This window comes from Larus michahellis, chromosome 2, assembly GCF_964199755.1.
Source record: "Larus michahellis chromosome 2, bLarMic1.1, whole genome shotgun sequence".
NCBI classification, from domain to species: Eukaryota; Metazoa; Chordata; class Aves; order Charadriiformes; family Laridae; genus Larus; species Larus michahellis.
The window spans coordinates 65,393,609-65,412,137 of record NC_133897.1 but is presented as its reverse complement, the minus strand read 5'-3'; the positions used below and the strand labels follow the sequence as shown (position 1 = coordinate 65,412,137).

General features: G+C 49.9%; 1 protein-coding gene across 1 annotated transcript; it reads left to right on the top strand.

Annotated features, from left to right (window-relative positions):
- The first annotated feature begins 2,613 nt into the window (after positions 1-2,613).
- LOC141738340 (sentrin-specific protease 2-like) lies at positions 2,614-13,378 on the top strand. The gene is made up of 11 exons (XM_074573537.1): positions 2,614-2,660; positions 6,230-6,334; positions 8,352-8,407; positions 8,556-8,613; positions 10,029-10,191; positions 10,645-10,776; positions 11,202-11,405; positions 11,525-11,604; positions 11,993-12,077; positions 12,780-12,875; positions 13,316-13,378. Exons 1-11 carry the CDS (start codon positions 2,614-2,616, stop codon positions 13,376-13,378), a joined length of 1,089 nt encoding a protein of 362 aa, XP_074429638.1.
- Positions 13,379-18,529: the final 5,151 nt, after the last annotated feature.

Below are 18,529 nucleotides of genomic sequence, written 5' to 3'. Positions count from 1 at the left end.
CTGCAGAAAAGAAAATCCTCGGGACGTGGCCTGGAAGATCCCAACATTTAAGTCAGCCTCCCAAGTCTACAGGAAGGGACGAGCAATTAGCTAAGTTGTTAATGTCCGGTGAGGATGACAACGGATGGTGGATGGCCAAGGATCAGCGTGTGATATCACCTGAGAATCTTGTGAGAGACATTTCAGAGAAAACTCATAAAGAAACCCATTGGGGAATGGAGGCTTTAGTAGATAATACTAAGACGTAAGCTTTGGGAGTGGGAATGACTAGTATTGCAAACAGTGTTGTAAACAGATGTGAAATATGTCAGAAGAATAATCCCCGCAGTGAGCCGAGACCCCCACCAGGAGCAATAAAGAAAGGAAACACACCAGGGGATTACTGGCAAATTGATTTTTCTGAGCTTCCCGGGCAAGTCGGGTACCGGTGTTTGTTGGTTCTAGTGGGTACTTTTTCTGGATGGCCTGAAGCTTTTCCCTGCCGTACCAGCCAGGCACGGGAGGTAGTGAAGGTGTTACTGAGGGAAATTATTCTGAGGTTTGGAATCCCGACGGGAATGTCATCAGACAGGGGACCACATTTTGCGGCAGAAGTGGTTCGGACTTTAGGAAGGGCTTTAGGGGTAAAATGGGATTTGCATACCCCTTGGGACCCCAATCGAGTGGGCAAGTAGGGAGAATGAATCAAACATTAAAAAGACAGAGGAGCAAGATTATTTTTTTTCTGATTCCCTTTCCGGCTGCATTGCTTTGCAGGCTTGACTTGACTGTGTAGCCACGAGCCCTAATGTCAGCATTGGGGATGGAGAAGAAATACCAGGGGCTTTCGCAAGTAATGGGACTTGCTATTTCAGCAGCAAAGCAAAGGTAGGGGGGGAAAGGGGGGAAAAAAGTCCCCACTCAAATTCCCTTTCACAGCTTATACTCCATAGTGGGATTAAACTCTGGAAACTCTTTTTAACTAAGAGACTCTAAGTTATTAGACGCTACTGATACTTCAAATACTGGAGTACACTTCAGATACCATCGGTACGCTGTAATAATTGCCACGTTTTTCCAAGTCGCTTTGATTGTCTTTTCATTCATGGAAATTGTGCTCACTGGAGTGCACGTGATTCAGGCATGGAAGGGTCGGGAAGAAGACTAGTTAAAGGAAAAAATAGTGAGTCTCATTGTGTGAATTAGTTAATGGTGGTGGTGATTACTTGGTACGTGTCTGCTCAGAAATTGTTTAATGTGGTAGTCAGGTCTTTTGTTTCGTTGGTTGTTTTTTTTAATCAGAGTAACTTGTATAGTATAAATGCTCAATTTATAGATCTACTTACAAGATACTCCACACATCTATTTTTTAAAATGCTGATTTTTCTTACTAAGTTGTGGAGGAAGAACTAAGGAAGCAGTTTGAGAAGTTTTGAAACAATCTGATAGCTTGATGCCACCAAAAGGATCGGTCGTTCTTTGTGTTCCTCCTTCATCAGCTGCCCTTGATCTGACGTTTTGTTGGGCTGCTCAGTGCCCGAAGCTGTCAGAAAATCGTTTGCTTTTTGCTGCTGGACTAGTCTCCTGCCAGCTTGGTGGCACGGAGTGAGCCCCAGGGCCAGTGCAAGTGGCAGAGATGGTGGGAGGAAGCTGGGCTTCCGTGCTTCTTGTCTGATAGTCTCATTTTTCAAAACACATTCTTGTCTTTTCTTGGCTTTTATTTTTTTTTTTTGTTGGAGTGTGGGAACTGTCATGGGAAGGGGCTGCTCTGCTTTCCCTCCCAGTGGATTTCCAGCCCCCCCAGCAGTGATCTGGTCTGGTGATGGTGTGCTTCAGGGGGAGAGAGGCAAAAGCCGTTCCTTCTTTCTTGGATCAATTGCTAAACTGAGTAGCAGGGAGCTGGAAGGAGTGTGAAGTGAGCGCAATTACACCTTGCGTAAATGTTATCGTAGATTTGATGATGTGTAATGTGGGGCTGCAGCTTTCCTTAAGAAAACACGTGGAACTACGTAATTTTATAGGAATTTAGGATTTAAAAAATACTTCAATCGCTTTCTTTGCCGGTATCTTCCATTAAGGAAGTGAAACCTGTAACTTGGATCCCCGTGAGGGAAACCTGGATCTCGGAAGCGCAAAGAACACGCGGTCCTCACTTCCATACCTTACAGCTGCTTCTGTCCACGGAACCCTTTTCTGTCTGCTGCCCCCCAAATAATGCTGCGGCCCTGGCATTCCCTGCCTGTGGAGTCGGTGACTGTAACGCACCTTGATGAACGTGCTCAAAAATATCATCCCTACAGCATTACACGTTGTTTTCAATATGCTTCAAGGATGGAGAGAATGATTGGAAACACACAAGCCTGGACTTCAGGGCTTCCACCTCGATTCCAGCAATGCCCAATGAAGGGGAAGAACCGTTGGTAACCATCAAGGGATCTGGAGATTTTTAAAATGGACACGTCACAAATTCAAGGTCAGAACAAAATGGTTATTTAATACTAACACCAGTCTTGATCCGCTTACCAGCAGAGTTTGAATAGAGGGAGGATAAAGAAGTTTGGCTTTTCTTCTTTTTTCTTCCGCATTCATTCCAGGAGCCTAGTTTGGCAAGAGAGCAAAGATTAGGAAGAGAAAATGCCTGAAGAACAACAAAATGAGCTAGTAGAGACTGTGGAATTTCGGTGAGCTGTGGGAGTGGCTTGTACGAACCCTCAATATGTGTCAGGATGCTGGGGCGTAAACTGCTTTTGGAGGGATGCAGGCTCCTGGTGTTTGACATTTTAGCCAGGGAGGATTTCCTGGGACATTGTGGGGGGTAAGAGCTTTGACATTTTAGGGGTTATTACCAGTCTCAGGAATATCTGGAGCAGGTGAGGTGCCAGGAGTTCCTTTGAGGCTGCAAGTAATGAAGAAGTGGCATGATCCTGGAAAATGTGGTAGACTGAAGAGGGAGGTTTCAACGAATGATGATCTGGAAACAAAAACGTGGATGTTTAAAAACTGGACAACGTTGTAAAGTCCAAAAGAGCGGAATGGATCTAAGCCAGCTGTTTAATTTTCTGGTTTAGATACACATCTATTTCTTCTCAGATCACAGGTGTCCCGCTTCCACATCCATCTTAACGTAATAGAGCAAAGATTGTTCTAAAAATATAGCAAATAGATGAAGACTTCAGTCATTTGCTTGTGCTCATGTAATTTCTCTACTGATTTCTTCCAAGCTTATTAACTTCTAAAAACCAAAAAGGGGTTACGGGGTATGTTTGTGGGCAAGATCCTCCCTGCTGCTTCCCTCCAGTTGTGCATTTCTGGTGTCCTTCTCTGTATCAGACCACCCGTATTTCAACAAGGTTCCTTCTGTCTTGCCTGATCCCGCCAAGAGGGTTACGTTTTATGAACAGAAGGATTTTTCCCCAAAGGAAGAACAGCCTTAGTTTTGGGGTTTGGCCCTTCTTTAATCTGGCTTTGTCTAACTCTTTTACAAAGAGTTGAAGGCTGCTTACAGCTCTATTAATACATGAACTCAGAACTCATATCTGTGGATTGTTTTCTTTTGAAGGTAATAACGCGTTGAGGTTAAATTTGTTGTTTGTAACCTAAATTAGTTCTCAGGATTTGCACTGCCCTTTGCAGGGTTAATATGTGAGGTGGCCATAGTTTAGGACACCTCCTCAAATAATTTGACGGAGAAGAATATGACCTTGATTCTCTTGCTCCTGCAATTCACTGAAAATCTGCTTTATCCTGCAAGTTGAGTCCCACCCCGTCCCCACAGTGTTGGATGGTAGGCAATTGTAAATAGTTCAACTTGAAGTTGTTTGGCAGTGGTTTAAGCACGATTCCATGTTGGTTTAGCAAATGAATTTCGGAATGCTTAATCTGGAATGCCCATTAGGCTGAATACTCAGGTTTAAGAGATGCTACAAAGGTAAACCAGGTGATTTTTGAAAAAAATCCGGTACTGTGGTGTCATGAGTGAGCATTCTTGATCAGAATTGACACAAAATTTAGAACTGTTTGGTTTTAGGAAAAAATAGAATTCTGCTGCTGCTGAACTTGAAATGTTCTTTAATCTCTTGAAAGAAAGAAAACCTTCTAGTGTGGTCAAACCAATCAGGGCAACCAAGATGATTATGGGACTGGAGCACCTCCCTTATGAGGAAAGGCTGAAAGAGCTGGGACTCTTTAGCCTGGAGAAGAGAAGGTTGAGGGGGGACCTGATTAATGTTTACAAGTGCCTAAAGGGTGGGTTTAAGGAGGACGGAGCCAGGCTCTTTTCAATGGTTCCCAGCGACAGGACAAGGGGCAATGGGCACAAGCTAGAACATAGGAAGTTTCGCTCAAATACACGGAAAAACTTCTTTATGGTGAGGGTGACAGAGCACTGGAACAGGCTGCCCAGGGAGGTTGTGGAGTCCCCTTCTCTGGAGATTTTCAAGACCCGCCTGGATGCAGCCCTGAGGGATGTGCTTTAGGTAATCCTGCTCTAGCAGGGGAGTTGGACTAGATGATCTCTAGAGGTCCCTTCCAACTCTGAAGATTCTGTGATTCTGTGAAACCAAGCGTTTAGGCAATGTGACTGAAGTTAAGCTTTATACCGATTAAAAAAAAAGTCTACCATGCTAATTAGGTTCTGTCATTACCAAAGAAGATTGCAAGTAAATAATAGAGTAGAGGGGGTGTTATTTTAGAACAGTGTCTGAGTGTGTTACACAGAATTGCATTTTCGGTCGGTGGAAAATGATGATTTGTTTGGAAGTGTGAAGCCTGCATATGTAATGACACTTGTGCCGGTGTGTGTATATATGCATATATATGCACCATGCAGCAGGGGAGGGAGCAGAGCCCATCTCCAGGAGTGCTGACCACCTCTCTGGTGACACCGGGAGGACAGAGCAGGGTCTCCGCACGCCTCCCCCAAAGCCCAGATCAGATGTGGACCAGACACTGCAGCCAGGCTTCGGTGAGATGATGTGCTACCCCCACGCAAGCCCCTGCCACGGCAATGGTGGCGGGAAGCTGAGGGACCCCTGCCCGGCACTCCTAGTCCTTCTCAGTCCACAAAGTGGTGGTGATGGCGGTGTCCCTTCCGAGCTGAGTGACAAACACCACCGCGACAGCCCGTGGAGAAGGAGGAACGTCTGGGAGGGGTTGGTGGGCAGGGGAGAAGGCGGGCAGCAATTCAGATGTGCCCTGCTCAGCTCAGGCAGGAGCCGAGTTCACGGTCTGCGATTTTACACCCCGAGTAAGACCGCCCAGACCCATGCTTAGCCACGAGACGGAGTCTGCCTCCTGGAGTGCCCGTTTTGGGGTGGGAAGCAGGGACAAGCTGCGAGGTGCCTTTAGGTGCCAACTGGCTAAACACACACGAGCCATAAGGCAGCTGTGGTGACAAACTGACTCATATTTAGGGGAAAGGTACCCAAGGCAAAGAACCGCCAAGATTAGCCAGCGAAAGCCCCAGCAAAGGCGCGCTGTGGGGAGTCGCAGTGCTGCTTTGGAGTCTGGGATAGCACTGTGCCACCCGGCATCATCCTGAACACATGAGAAATAAAGAGATTGAAATGCCAGATTAATTAGATTGCGCTTTCCATACCTAAAATTAGGGGTATAGCTAAAATTACCAACTATTCCTCCAGCCCCAAGGTTAATTATTCAGTTTGTTGTGCCACTAATTTGAAATATGCAGCTTCAGCATCCAGGTGTGTGAAGCTGCTTTCACACTGAAGCTGCTCTAAAGGCACAGACTTTGGGTAACGCACAATTAATGAGCTCAGATTCTGGAGTGATCTGCATTCACTATCGGATCGGAGATGGGACTCCAGTAATCCATGTGGATGTAAACGTCTGGTAACGGGATTCTGGATTTTCGTGCACCACATATCCTAATTTTGAGTCATTACACATCAATGTACTGAGCAAGAAGCTCAAAGGCGCAGTAAGGAATTAAGTCCTGACCATCAGCTGCATAAATCACAGGCACTGAGAAATGTAACTGATGTAAAACTGCACTGTAAAGACATGCCAGGAATTTCGACATACAGCCTCTGGCACATCCAGCTGTTGTTGTATTTGCTTTTAGAAAAATGGGAATTTTTTGCCATATACAGGAGAGAGAGGAGGAAAAAACCCAAAACATTTAATGTAAGGTGCAACAAGAGACTCCACTCTAAAAAGAAAGACTCTCAGTCTGGTGGCATTAATTTAATGAAACTGTCACTTCTTTATGCGTTTGGTTATTGACGTCTAGAGATCACAACAGTCTCCACACCAAACACCACACGCAAAGGAATCCGACTGGGACAAAACCTTTGGACGGGCACCGCAGTCACACTGACCCTGCCATCACTGTCAGGTACTTTTCCAGCACACACAAAGCCATTCACACAGGTGTTTTAAAATCATTTAACAGCATTAAAACCCCTGTCCTGGTGAGGACAAGGAAGTGGTGTTACCAGGAAGCACAGAGGAGCTGCTTTAGAATAACAAACACAGTTCCCAGAGAAGATTTCTCTGCTTTTTCTGAGAATTGTCCTGTGGTGGGTTCTGCTGCAGGGTGGGAGAAACTGCGGCTGGGGGGACATGCCTGGCAGAGGAATCCTGCAGCCCCAGGGCTGGCTCCACACCTGTGCCCAGGGTAGGGGGTCCCAAGGCAGGAGAGAAGCCTCAGCATCACCCTGTGCCACAGGGCAGCTGTACGAGTCTCACGTGGGCCACATTGGCCTTGGGGGCAGGGAAGAGCCCTTCCCCAAAAGACCACCCTTCCCCCTTTCCTAGAATATTGTCTGGTGGGTTCAGCGCTCTGGCTTTCTCTCTGCTGTGGACAGAAACAGGAGCGCTGCAGGTGAGCTTTGGCTTCACAGAGCTAAACCGAGAAAAACCTTGCATCTTTCCTTATTCAGGAACTCAAACAAATGGATGGGGAGAGGAGAGGGAGGGAGAAGCCTTAGTCAGAGCCCTGAAGCAGATGTGAAGCGGCAATTAAGTTCCTAAAGGAAGGAGGAAGGTCGTTTTCATTAAACCAGACCCCACCATCACTTAAGACTCCCTGCAGGCATAAAAAGCTAGTGGAACCTCCTGTGACAAGGGCTGCCCCAAACGGCCATTCCTGCCCTGAGCAGTTTCATCTGCTGCTCCTCTTAGACTTCCCCTTTGCTCCTCTTGGACTTCAAAATTCGTTTTCACACCTCATGTGCCTCTCCAGGAGAGAAAAGTCTCTCCGGGACGTGGCTGCAGCAACACATGCACATTTCCACCCCAGAGGCAACAACTGATAAAGCATTAGGAAGCACTGCATTAAAAAAAAAAACCCTGGACAGTGGGGCAGGGCAAGGGATTGCCCCCGAGAGCCAGCCGAGGCCACCAGGAGCCAGCCCAGCACTCGCCAGCATGCTTGCCAGCCCCACAGCGGCCGCTTTAGCCGGGCTCCCTGCAGCGGGCCCTTGGCCGCCGCTACATCACGGTTCGTCACCTTGGTCGAACGCCGCGTCCGCGTCCCTAGTTGCACCGCTGCCACGGCGGAGCCGGGCGCAGGCACCGCAGCTCCCCAGCGGATGGGCAAAAAGCGGTGGCTGCGCTACCTCGATAGCGCTGGGTAAGCCCGGCAATGCCATTCCCTCACCGCCGGGGAGCACAGGAGGCAGCAGGGGGCGCGCAAGGACCCGTGATGCCCGCCTCCGTCCTGCGGGAGGCGGAAGGGCTTCTCCAGCCTCTGGGTCCTCCGTGGGGCCCCTCCGGCCTCCGACGGGCCCCCCGGGCCTCTGTGGGTCCCCCGCGAGGTCCCTCCGGCCTCTTTTGAGACCCTGCGGCCTCTCCACGGCCTCTGAGGGGCCTCTCCCTAAAGGGAGACGGGCCCGTCCCCCTCTACGGCCGCCCAGGCCTCGGCTCGGGGCTTTCTGGGAGGGAAAGCTCCCCGCCTGGCCGGGGGCGGGCCGGCACAGGCCCGGCCCAAGCCGGGAGGAGGCGGCGGAGGGCTGGGCGGCCGTTCCCACCTCCCTCAGGCGGCGCCGCGCATGCGCGCGCCCCGCCGCCTGCCCGTCCCTCCCCTCCCCTCCCCTCCCCTCCCCTCCCCTCCCCTCCCCTCCATTTCGCAGGGGCGGGGGCGCTCCCCGGCAGCCAATAGGGAGGCGGCGCCGGGCGCGCGGGCCGGGCGCCCTTCCGCCGCGTGCCGTGTGTCCCGATGGCTGCTGGGGGCCCTCGGCGCCCTCCTCGCCGCCGCCCGCCGCCCCGCGCCGCCCGAGGGCCTTTCGCCGGAGGGGGAAACCTTTGGGCTCTGGAAAGTAACTTTGGAAGTTTGGGTCCTGTGAAGGGGAGTCAGCCTGGTAGAAGCTGAAGGAAGTTTCAACCCGCGGTTCTGTGTGTTCTTTCCTCAGCACTTGTGCACCTGCGGACGATCCTGCCGAGACTGAGGCAAAAAAGAGAAGGACAGGTATTGCACGTTACAGAAGTCTTTAATGTGCCTGATTTTTCTGAGGTTTCATCTACCTTAGAAAACTCTGGCTTCTGTACTTGTTTTTACTTGAAAAGTAAAATTGCAAGTTGACTTATTTTTCTAATACTGCTGCTTTTCTGTGCAGGTGTCAAATGGGCAGACGTTTGCTGCCCAGAGCCATCTCAGGCAGATGTTGTGACCAGGTAGAGGCTCTTTTCGTCACGGTTCTTGTTTGTTTTGGCTCTGTGTGCGTGTCTCTTTCCGTCCCTGTTCTTCTCCCCGCTTTAAAGCCTGGCGCTCTCTTTAGCCGTGCGGCACTGTTGTGTGCTTAAATTGTCAGTGGTTCACCTAAGCTCGAGGGGAGAGAAGGAAAGAAAGGAACTGAGAGAGTAGGATGGGTTCAAGTAAAAGGAACACTTTCTTGCCTTTTTTTGTGCCTTTAACTACCAAGGGAAGTCATTTGACAAAGCTTGTGATGCCTACTCTTACCACGCTGGACTGAAAGGGGAGAATACCGTGAGAGTCTGTTGTAGGTCTCCCTCCTGGAAAAGGTCTCCCTGCCCTTGTCTTTGGTGACAAGGCAACTTCTTGGTTTTGAAGAAGGCACGTGTATACGGACAACTTTAATGTCTGTGTATGTGTTTGCTCTTCAGAGTCTGCGTGGTTTTACTGATAATCCTCTCCAAATGGGCATAGTCACTCTCTTGACTAGCCTACAGAAGGCAAGTAAATATCCTGTAGGTGTCCCATTTGTAGCTCCCTGTGCTGGTCTTAGTTTCCGTAAGCTAACTCGATTTGGCTGCGGGTAGAGTTGCAGACGTTCATGTTATACCTTGCAGCATAACACCTAGTATGCAGCACAAACCTTATGAAGAACGACTGAGGGAGCTGGGGTTGTTTAGCCTGGAGAAGAGGAGGCTGAGGGGAGACCTTATCACCCTCTACAACTACCTGAAAGGAGGTTGTAGAGAGATGGGGGCTGACCTCTTCTCCCTGGTGACAAGTGATAGGACGAGGGGAAACGGGTTCAAGTTACGTCAGGGGAGGTTTAGATTAGATATTAGGAGACATTTTTTCACTGAAAGGGTTATTAAACATTGGAATAGGCTGCCCAGGGAGGTGGTGGATTCACCATCTCTGGAGGTGTTTAAAAAAAGGGTAGATGGGGCACTGAGGGACATGGTTTAGAAGTGGCTCTTGTCAGGGCAGGCTAAAGGTTGGACTCGATGATCTTAAAGGTCCCTTCCAACCTCAACAATTCTATGATTCTATGATTTATCACCGGTAGATCCCAGAGCACTTGACAGAGGAAGTGCTCGTTGCTTCCCTGTTTTCCAAAGAATGAAACTGATCAGGAGAAACCAAAGGAGTCTTGCATGGGTAGATGGGAAGGAATTTACAAAGCCTCCAGCGCTTCATTCTATCCCAGTCTTGCTGCTCCGAAAGAATCGTGCTGGAAGCTGAGAGGATGTTGTCACACGTGTGCAACCGGGGCTCCAGCCAGCAGGAGCCTTGAAAAAGCATTTCTTATCCCGAAGGTGAATTCTTGAGAATTCCGTGGGAAAGTACAGGTCCACAGCTCACTACTCTCTCTCTTTCTCTCCCCCTCTCCTTGCAGGGGCTCCCCACCAGCAGAGGAATCTCTGGAACAGGACAGAGCAGTGAAACAAGCTGTACCTCTGGCACCTGGTGGGGCCAAAAAGTCACCTGCCCTTGATGCAGAAGAAAAAAAACTCCCAAGGCTGGAAAAAACAGCCGAATGCTTTACTCCGCTCACAGAGGTACCGTAGCTGACAGGCTGTTGGACAAAACTGAAGGCTGTGAAACAGCTGCAAGGAACCCCATTTGTTATAGGTGGTTCTTAAGGCTTTTTGAAATCTGAAGAACTTGGGTTTAACCTGTTAGGGAGTGTCTGCAGCTGTGACTTCCCAGTGCAAAGGTCAGCACATAGGAAAGGCATTTGCTGTGTGTTTGCCACTCCCTGCGTTTTATCTCAGCTTCCCTGGTGAAAACAAATGGAAGCAAACCTGGGCCCTAAAGTTCCAAGCTAGGATGCTGAAACCAACCAAGCAACAAAAAAGGGCGATTGCTACCTTAGCCGAAAGCCAGCAAAGGCAGTTGCTCTGTCGCCTGAGCTTCATTTCCAGGCCATGTTTGAGTTGAAAGCTGCCCACAGGTTGGCATGCTCGATGCTCTGTTTCACAAGTCCTTCCCCATTTAATTGTTCATTTCAGGCCATGGAGAGAGAGGTCATTGCTGCATTAGGCAAAGGTGAGCCGGATGAGGTCATGAGCAGTGCCTTCAAACTAAGGGTCACACGCCAGGACATCCGCACCCTAAGGAACCTTTGCTGGCTAAACGATGAGGTAAAACTAGCTGCAGCACAGGGATCTTCTAATTGAGTGTTTATTTCAAAACACCCCTTCACCGTGTACAGAAGTCTTTGCAAAGTTATTTGACGAGCTGCACTGCAGAGCCCAGAAATCTCTGCACAGTTCTTATTTTAGGTACTTAACGTCCAGTGCTTCTGGAAGTTCCTTTACTTCTTGTCTTGTGCAGCTTCCAGGAGTTAGTCTAGGTTCTTGGAGTGGGTGGCAGGTGTTTTTACCAAAGTGCAGTTTGATAAACAACTGTAACCAAGTGTGAAATTCTCACAACAAAAGCTGACAGCTGAGGCTGGAGTTCTCTCAGCTGTGTACTTCAGGGTGGCCAGAAAAGACACATTGCTGTGTTTTTCATTTGGTAAGCTAGTGTCTTATTTTACATCTCAAGCTTCCTCTTTATGGTACAGGTCATTAATTTCTACATGGGCCTTGTGATGGAAAGAAGTAAGAAGGCAGGATATCCATCAGTCCACGCTTTTAGTTCATTCTTTTATGAAAAACTTACTTCTGGGGGCTACGAAGCCGTAGGAAGATGGACCAGGCATGTGGATCTCTTCCAGAAGGACATCATCTTAGTGCCCATTAACTTGCGCTTGCACTGGACACTAGCGGTGAGTCAAACGGGCTTGTTATTTAGAGTTGGGTGGGGAGAAAAAGCCAGCAAGAAAAATCATTGAGGTTTGTGCAGCACAAGGTTGCGCTTTGTCTAACAGTCACCTTTTAATAACAGGTCATCGACACCAGAAAGAAGACCGTCAAATACTACGACTCACTGGGACAAGAAGGGGACAAGATTTGTGAGACTTTGCTGTAAGTAACTGCTCAGTCACTGCTGTTGTGTTGTGAATTAGGAGAAGGGTTTTGGATTTTGCCCCTGTGACACGGCTGCAAGTTTTCCCATTTCTTGTAGATTACAAAGCAGAAATGTTGGATTCGCTTGCTGCGAGTTGTCTGACAGTGACTCCTTATCTGGTCTCACGTCGTCCCCTCCACCCAGTGTCTTGGATGCCTGGCTTCTGCCACCTTCCCACTATAGCACAGACAAAGACATGGTAGCCCCGTGGCACACGTGCAGCAACTTTGTTTAGTGATCAATAAAACCCTCCTGCCACTCATCTTCCTGTGATCTTTCAGCAGCTCTTTTTATCTCGGCCTGAATTACAGCGATGAAGAGTGATTTTGCTTTTGTTTTAAACAGCAAATACCTGCAAGAAGAAAGCTGTGAAAAAAGAAAGGTGAAGCTGAGTGTTTTGGAGTGGACTGTTCACAGCATGGAGCCACACGTAAGCGAACACTACTTGCACTTGAAATGTGAACTAGAACTCCTAGTCACAGAGCTCTTAATGCTTTCTCATAAGGCCAGGACTTTAGAGAACAGCGATAAGCATCTTCTTCTGGTACCACATCGGGCTGCAAGTGGACCGGGAAACCATGCTGGGATGAAATCTTTGAGCAGTGCCTCTCCTTGCTGGCTGAATACTTTGTTGGGTTTTTTTAATTGCTCTGCCACGTGAAGGTGAATTTGGCTTTGCCCGCATTTCACAAATCCAATTTCAAGTCTCTTTAGCAGTTGTCAGAGCACGTAGGCTTCTGGTTTGCAGCCCAAATCCTGGCACGTGACAAAGCAAGGGGTTGAGCTGATGTTTCTCAACAAGTTAATAATGAAAAGCAGCACCTAAAGACTCGATTTAAGGAACGTCACTTCAGAAAGACACAGTACGAACCTCAAGACACCTTGCAGGGAGGAAGCCTGCTGTCCCTTATCAGCCTGCGAGGAATTTGGATTGTGACATCCGAGCGTAGGAAGCCGAGGGGAGGGATGATGTGCAGTTCCTGGGGTGTGTTCCTTGTGTTGGGGAGCGGTTATTGGGGATGGTGCAAGTTCAGGAGTGTCTGGTTAGGGTATTTTTGGTAATGGGTGCTACTTCCAAGTTGCTTTTCCTTGAAGATAGAGGCAAATTCTCCATCTTCTTTGCATTCGTTAGGAAATCCCTCAGCAATCGAACGGAAGCGACTGCGGTGTTTTCATCTGCAAATACGCAGACTACATCTCGAGAGACAGACCGATGACCTTTAGACAGGTGAGTGAAGGTTCTAAAGAGCTCCAGCCTCTTCCGCACAGAGCCAAGAGCCAGGGAAGTTACGCAGCGGCTGAGGTATCTGCTCCCAGTGAGATTCCGCTTGGGGGAGATACTGGAGGCCGTGGGTTTGTGGGATCTGGCCTTTGGATCTTTGGGAGAAATGGGTCTCAGCCTCTGACCAATGAAGACACTGGTTCTTTTCCAAGGCAGTGCTCTTCTGTGAAAGTGCTTGTAAGCTGTTGTGTAGTCAAGGAGATCTGGTTTTGGTGGCATGTCACCCTCTTAGGAGCTGTGTGGGTGAAAGCCAGGCTGTACCCGAAGGGCAAGTGTTGACAGTTCTTAAAAGGAACTTCATAGTAAAGAATTAACTGGGTGTTTCTGCGTATTTTGTGTCTCTTTCTGCCATGAGGTGTATTTCATGGATTTTCTTTTCTTTTCAGACCCACATGCCTTACTTCCGTAAGAAGATGGTGTGGGAAATACTCCACCAAGAGCTGCTGTGAGACCCGCACTACAGGAGTAACCCTTCTTCTAGTTATTTTTGTCATACCTTATTGTTGTTAGATGTTTTTCTCTGTAGGTTAAGGAAAGAGTTTTTCTCTGTAGGTTAAGAAGTAGTGGTTAAGATTATTTGCCCCCCCACCCCCCGCCTGCCCCTATTTTGGAGACAGTAACTCTCTTTGAAATTAGCTAACACACCTTAAGTGCAAGCTGGAAAGGTTGGTGTCACCTGGGCAAGGGAAAGCTTAAGAAGAAATGCTGTGAACTTCCATCGCAGAGAGGGCTGCTCACACCTCACAGCGCACATGGCCACCTCATGGACGAATGGGACTCATCTGGTGGTGGCAAGAGTTGCATGAGCTGAACTTCTCTCACAGCACACGTGGTCACGTTATGGACAAATGGGACTCATCTGGTGGTGGCAACAGTGGTGTGAGCTGAACTTCTCATCCCAACAACAAGGTGCTGAACTACTGTTTCCTCCAAGAGAGTTTTCTTCTGTTTCTGGAATAATCTACCATCTACTTGATGCCTACAAGTGGATTTGTGATGACCATCAGAAGAAAGTATTCACCATTTTTTGATTTGGGAGAGAAACCCCTGTGGTTGGGGTTGGTTTGGTCTTTTTCTGTCTCCAGGGAGTTTTATAATGTGAAAAGAGAAGTATTTATTTATTTTCATTAAAATAAATATTTAAATTATTTAAAGAGCCTTACTGGAATGAAACTTGATCTGGTAATGAGAGTGATTTTTTTATTTTTTTTTTTGGTCATTGAAGAAAAGGTTGACATATCAATGTGGTTTTTAGCTCACTCACAGTCTCTGGAGGAAGATGACTCTGGCCAGGCTGGGTATCAGAGCATCAGAACCTCCAAGCGATTGTCCCAAAATCCTGAAGGGACAACCCTTTCATTTTTTCCCCCCCTCTAGCTTACACTCCGGAGCTGGAGTGGGATTTCAGGTCTTTCCTTGACCATTGCAGAGGAAAAATTGCCCAAGAGGTGGCTTGGAAGCCCCGTGTTGGAACGCTTGTATAAATGACCGTGTGGTGTTGTTTCTGTAATGGCAGTTACCATCATGGGAGGCGATTCCTGCCCGCTGATGCGGTCTCTCCTCTCCTCAGCTTTTGGGGAAAGATGCTGATTTTGGGGCCATGCCCTCTGTCGCCGTGGGTGGGATCAGCCTTCCCAGTGCTGCTCCTCACCTGAAGGTCTGCTCTCCTGGCCCGGCTGACGCGGTGGTTTGGCTGTGGTGCGGGTCAGCAGCCACATCGCTCTCTGCTTTCAAACTGATGAGCTTAATCCGTCCCCAAATCAGAGGAGGTTCTCCAAAGGAAGAACTATTGCAAAGGCAATGTGTCGTGGTTTGTCCCTCCATGAGATACTTCATCTTCCCGGGCTCCCGGAGGACGTGGAATATTTTAGCTGTTTATTACCGCTAGGACGCAGTAGCTGAATGCTCGAACTGTCCTTTCCCCTTCCCTTCGGTTCTCGCTGTCTGGGAGCTGCAGTTTTGAGGCTGCCCCTGTGCTCTGCTGAGTACAAAAGCAGAATTTGGGGTTTTTTTGGGGAAAAAACCCCAATGATCCAGAAAACAAGCCCTGCAGAGGGGGGAGTGGGGTAAGGACACTACCCAGGTCCTCCTGGGCCACCCCCGTTAAGCAGAGGGGGCTCGGGGGTGTGATGGAAGGAGCAGGGTGATGCTGCTGTGAACACCTTCCCTGGTGCCTTCTCTGTCCTCTCCGTGACCCGCCAAGGACTGGTGTGGAGTAAACCCCGTCGGGGGACACCTGCTGCTGGTGGCTTGGCAGCGCTTGTGGCTGCTGAAAGCCTCTGTGTCTGAGGGGGTGGGGAAATTGTACGCGTAGCAGCCAGCGTCCCCTCTGTCTCCATGGCTCTGGCCCTTCAGCCGGGGCTCGTGTCCTTGTGCCCCAAGGTGGTTCTCTGAGAGCAGCCCCTGTGGGGCAACAGCCTGTTCACACTGTGCTCTGCATGAGCAGTTGTGTGGGAGCTGGGCCTCGCTTCTCCTTAGGAAATGGCCTTTTGGAGGTGACGAGCTTGCTCTTTTTCGTGCTGATGGGTGAGCGCGTGTGCGGTGTGAGTAATGCCCTGGGGCCCTCGGCGGGGCAGGGGACACACACACTCCCCATGGGGCTTCGCACAGTTGTGACGCTGCCAGCTGCCCCATGAGGTGGTCCTTGCTCACAGGAAGGCCGTGGAGGGGGCTCAGCCCCCAAGGCTGGCTCAGACCTGGCCTCGCATGGCCAGTGACCACAGGTCTACCAGGAGCAGAGTCATCCTCGGCTGGGGATGGCGGGGGGACAGCAAATGTGAAACCGCAATCAATCCTTAGATCACTTAGCTAAGATTTCAAAGTTTAGCATGCTATCAGTCACTTAGCGAGAATCTGTTGCAACAAGGAATCGCTCAACCTCGAGGAGAAGAACCTTAAGCGAGCGTCCCCACTCAAGTGGAGATCCTGTCGTGCAGCCCGCTGCCGTGCAGGAGAGCTCAAAGGGCTCTGGGGCTGTCCACTATTTATGGAGTAAGATAATGGACCTATAGTCATATTCTCATGGGAACAGGGTACCTAGGTTCCCACTCCAGACAGTGTTTTGGTTATGTTGCCAGCCATCTCCCACAGTTCAAGTGCGACTCATAACAACTCCCGCTGATGGCCGTGGCTTGAGCAGGAGCCGGGGGGGCAAAAGGGGAGAGCACACCGCCACACATACACCTTACCTAGTTATGACTCACAAAAGTTCAGACATCACTCATTTTAAGCCTTGGTGAAGACTGCCCGCACATGATTTTATTATTTTTTGTTTGAAATCAAAGTATAGGAAAGGGAAGAATAGGGAAGCAGGAAGAACAGAGAAGCAGAGACTAGGGAAGGAGGTGGGATAGCAATTGCTGTCCTATCGTACCCTGCACAATTCTGTTTCAAAAAGACTTTGCTTGAAAGGTCTTCGTGTTTCCACTCCTTCTGATCGGAAATACAGCGCAGGTTATCCTGGCAAACTTTTACTCAAGTTCGGCTGCCGTCTGGAACTGGTTTTCAGTTGACTTGCACAATAGCAACTACATCAACTTGTTATAAAAAAACTAACACACAGAAATCCACCTTGAGCAAGTCAGAAGTAATAGTACCTCCCTAAAAACATAACAGTTGTAAGAAGGACATGAAGACATCAGCGGAGAGGTGATACCGGGGGCGGTACGAGTCTATTCTCTCATCCCTGTCTTTCAGCATTCATTTCCATGGAGCATTTTTAACCTCCTGGGAACCAAATTTTCCTAACCTCATCTCCACTGAAGTAGAAACACTTGTACTATTAAAGCTTCTCATAGTGAATCTGAAAGAGAAAAGGCCATATTCCAAGCCAGACACTGCAGTTTTGTGCTCAGAATTATTACGTTCTCTTAATTTCTTTTTTTTTGCCGCCTCCAGGGAAGGTTAAAAATTTAAAGTACTTATCACCTCCACAGCTCCTTCTGATGCTGCAATAAGTTAAAAAATTACAGGCTGATGAGGAAAAAAAGGGGGTCCTGCCCAGCCGAGCGGGGCCAAGGCCAGGATCCTGTCTTTCATGGAATCAGAGAAGCAGAGAATGGCTTGGGTTGGAAGGGACCTTGAAGATCATCTGAGAGATCCCATGGGCAGGGACACCTCCCACCAGACCAGCTTGCTCCAAGCCCCCTCCAACCTGGCCTTGGACACCTCCAGGGATGGGGCAGCCACAGCTTCTCAGGGCAACCCGGGCCAGAGAAGGGCTCACCACCCTCACAGCAAAGAATTTCTGCCCGAGATCTTATCTAAATCTCCCCTCCTTCCCTTTGAAACCAGCGCCCCTTGTTCTGTCGCTCCCCTCCCTGATCCAGAGTCCCTCCCCAGCTCTCCTGGAGCCCCTTTAGGGACTGGAAGGGGCTCTAAGGTCTCCCCGGAGCCTTCTCTTCTCCAGGCTGGACACCCCCAACTCCCTCAGCCTGTCCTCCCAGCAGAGGGGCTCCAGCCCTCCCAGCATCTCCGGGGCCTCCTCTGGCCCCGCTCCAACAGCTCCGTGTCCTTCTGCTCTTGGTGGCACCAGAGCTGGATGCAGTGCTCCAAATGTGGGGTCTCACGGGAACCCCCACGGTCCCTAGAGCTGTGCTCTTTCCCTCCCACCCATCGGGCACCAGGGACACAGTGCCACGGAGAGGTGGCCCCCGAGGGGGGAAGGCTCTGGTGCCGCTCCTGTAACACTTCAAAGCACCAAATCACGGCACTCGTCACGCCCACGTGTTTTGGAAACAAAAGAAATCCCCTCCCTGCCTCTAGCATGAGCAATCACCAAAAGAGCATCAGTTTTCACGTTTGCTGTCCCCCCGCCATCCCCAGCCGAGGATGACTCTGCTCCTGGTAGACCTGTGGTCACTGGCCATGCGAGGCCAGGTCTGAGCCAGCCTTGGGGGCTGAGCCCCCTCCACGGCCTTCCTGTGAGCAAGGACCACCTCATGGGGCAGCTGGCAGCGTCACAACTGTGCGAAGCCCCATGGGGAGTGTGTGTGTCCCCTGCCCCGCCGAGGGCCCCAGGGCATTACTCACACCGCACACGCGCTCGCCCATCAGCACGAAAAAGAGCAAGCTCGTCACCTCCAAAAGGCCATTTCCTAAGGAGAAGCGAGGCCCAGCTCCCACACAACTGCTCATGCAGAGCACAGTGTGAACAGGCTGTTGCCCCACAGGGGCTGCTCTCAGAGAACCACCTTGGGGCACAAGGACACGAGCCCCGGCTGAAGGGCCAGAGCCATGGAGACAGAGGGGACGCTGGCTGCTACACGTACAATTTCCCCACCCCCTCAGACACAGAGGCTTTCAGCAGCCACAAGCGCTGCCAAGCCACCAGCAGCAGGTGTCCCCCGACGGGGTTTACTCCACACCAGTCCTTGGCGGGTCGCGGAGAGGACAGAGAAGGCACCAGGGAAGGTGTTCACAGCAGCATCACCCTGCTCCTTCCATCACACCCCCGAGCCCCCTCTGCTTAACGGGGGTGGCCCAGGAGGACCTGGGTAGTGTCCTTACCCCACTCCCCCCTCTGCAGGGCTTGTTTTCTGGATCATTGGGGTTTTTTCCCCAAAAAAACCCCAAATTCTGCTTTTGTACTCAGCAGAGCA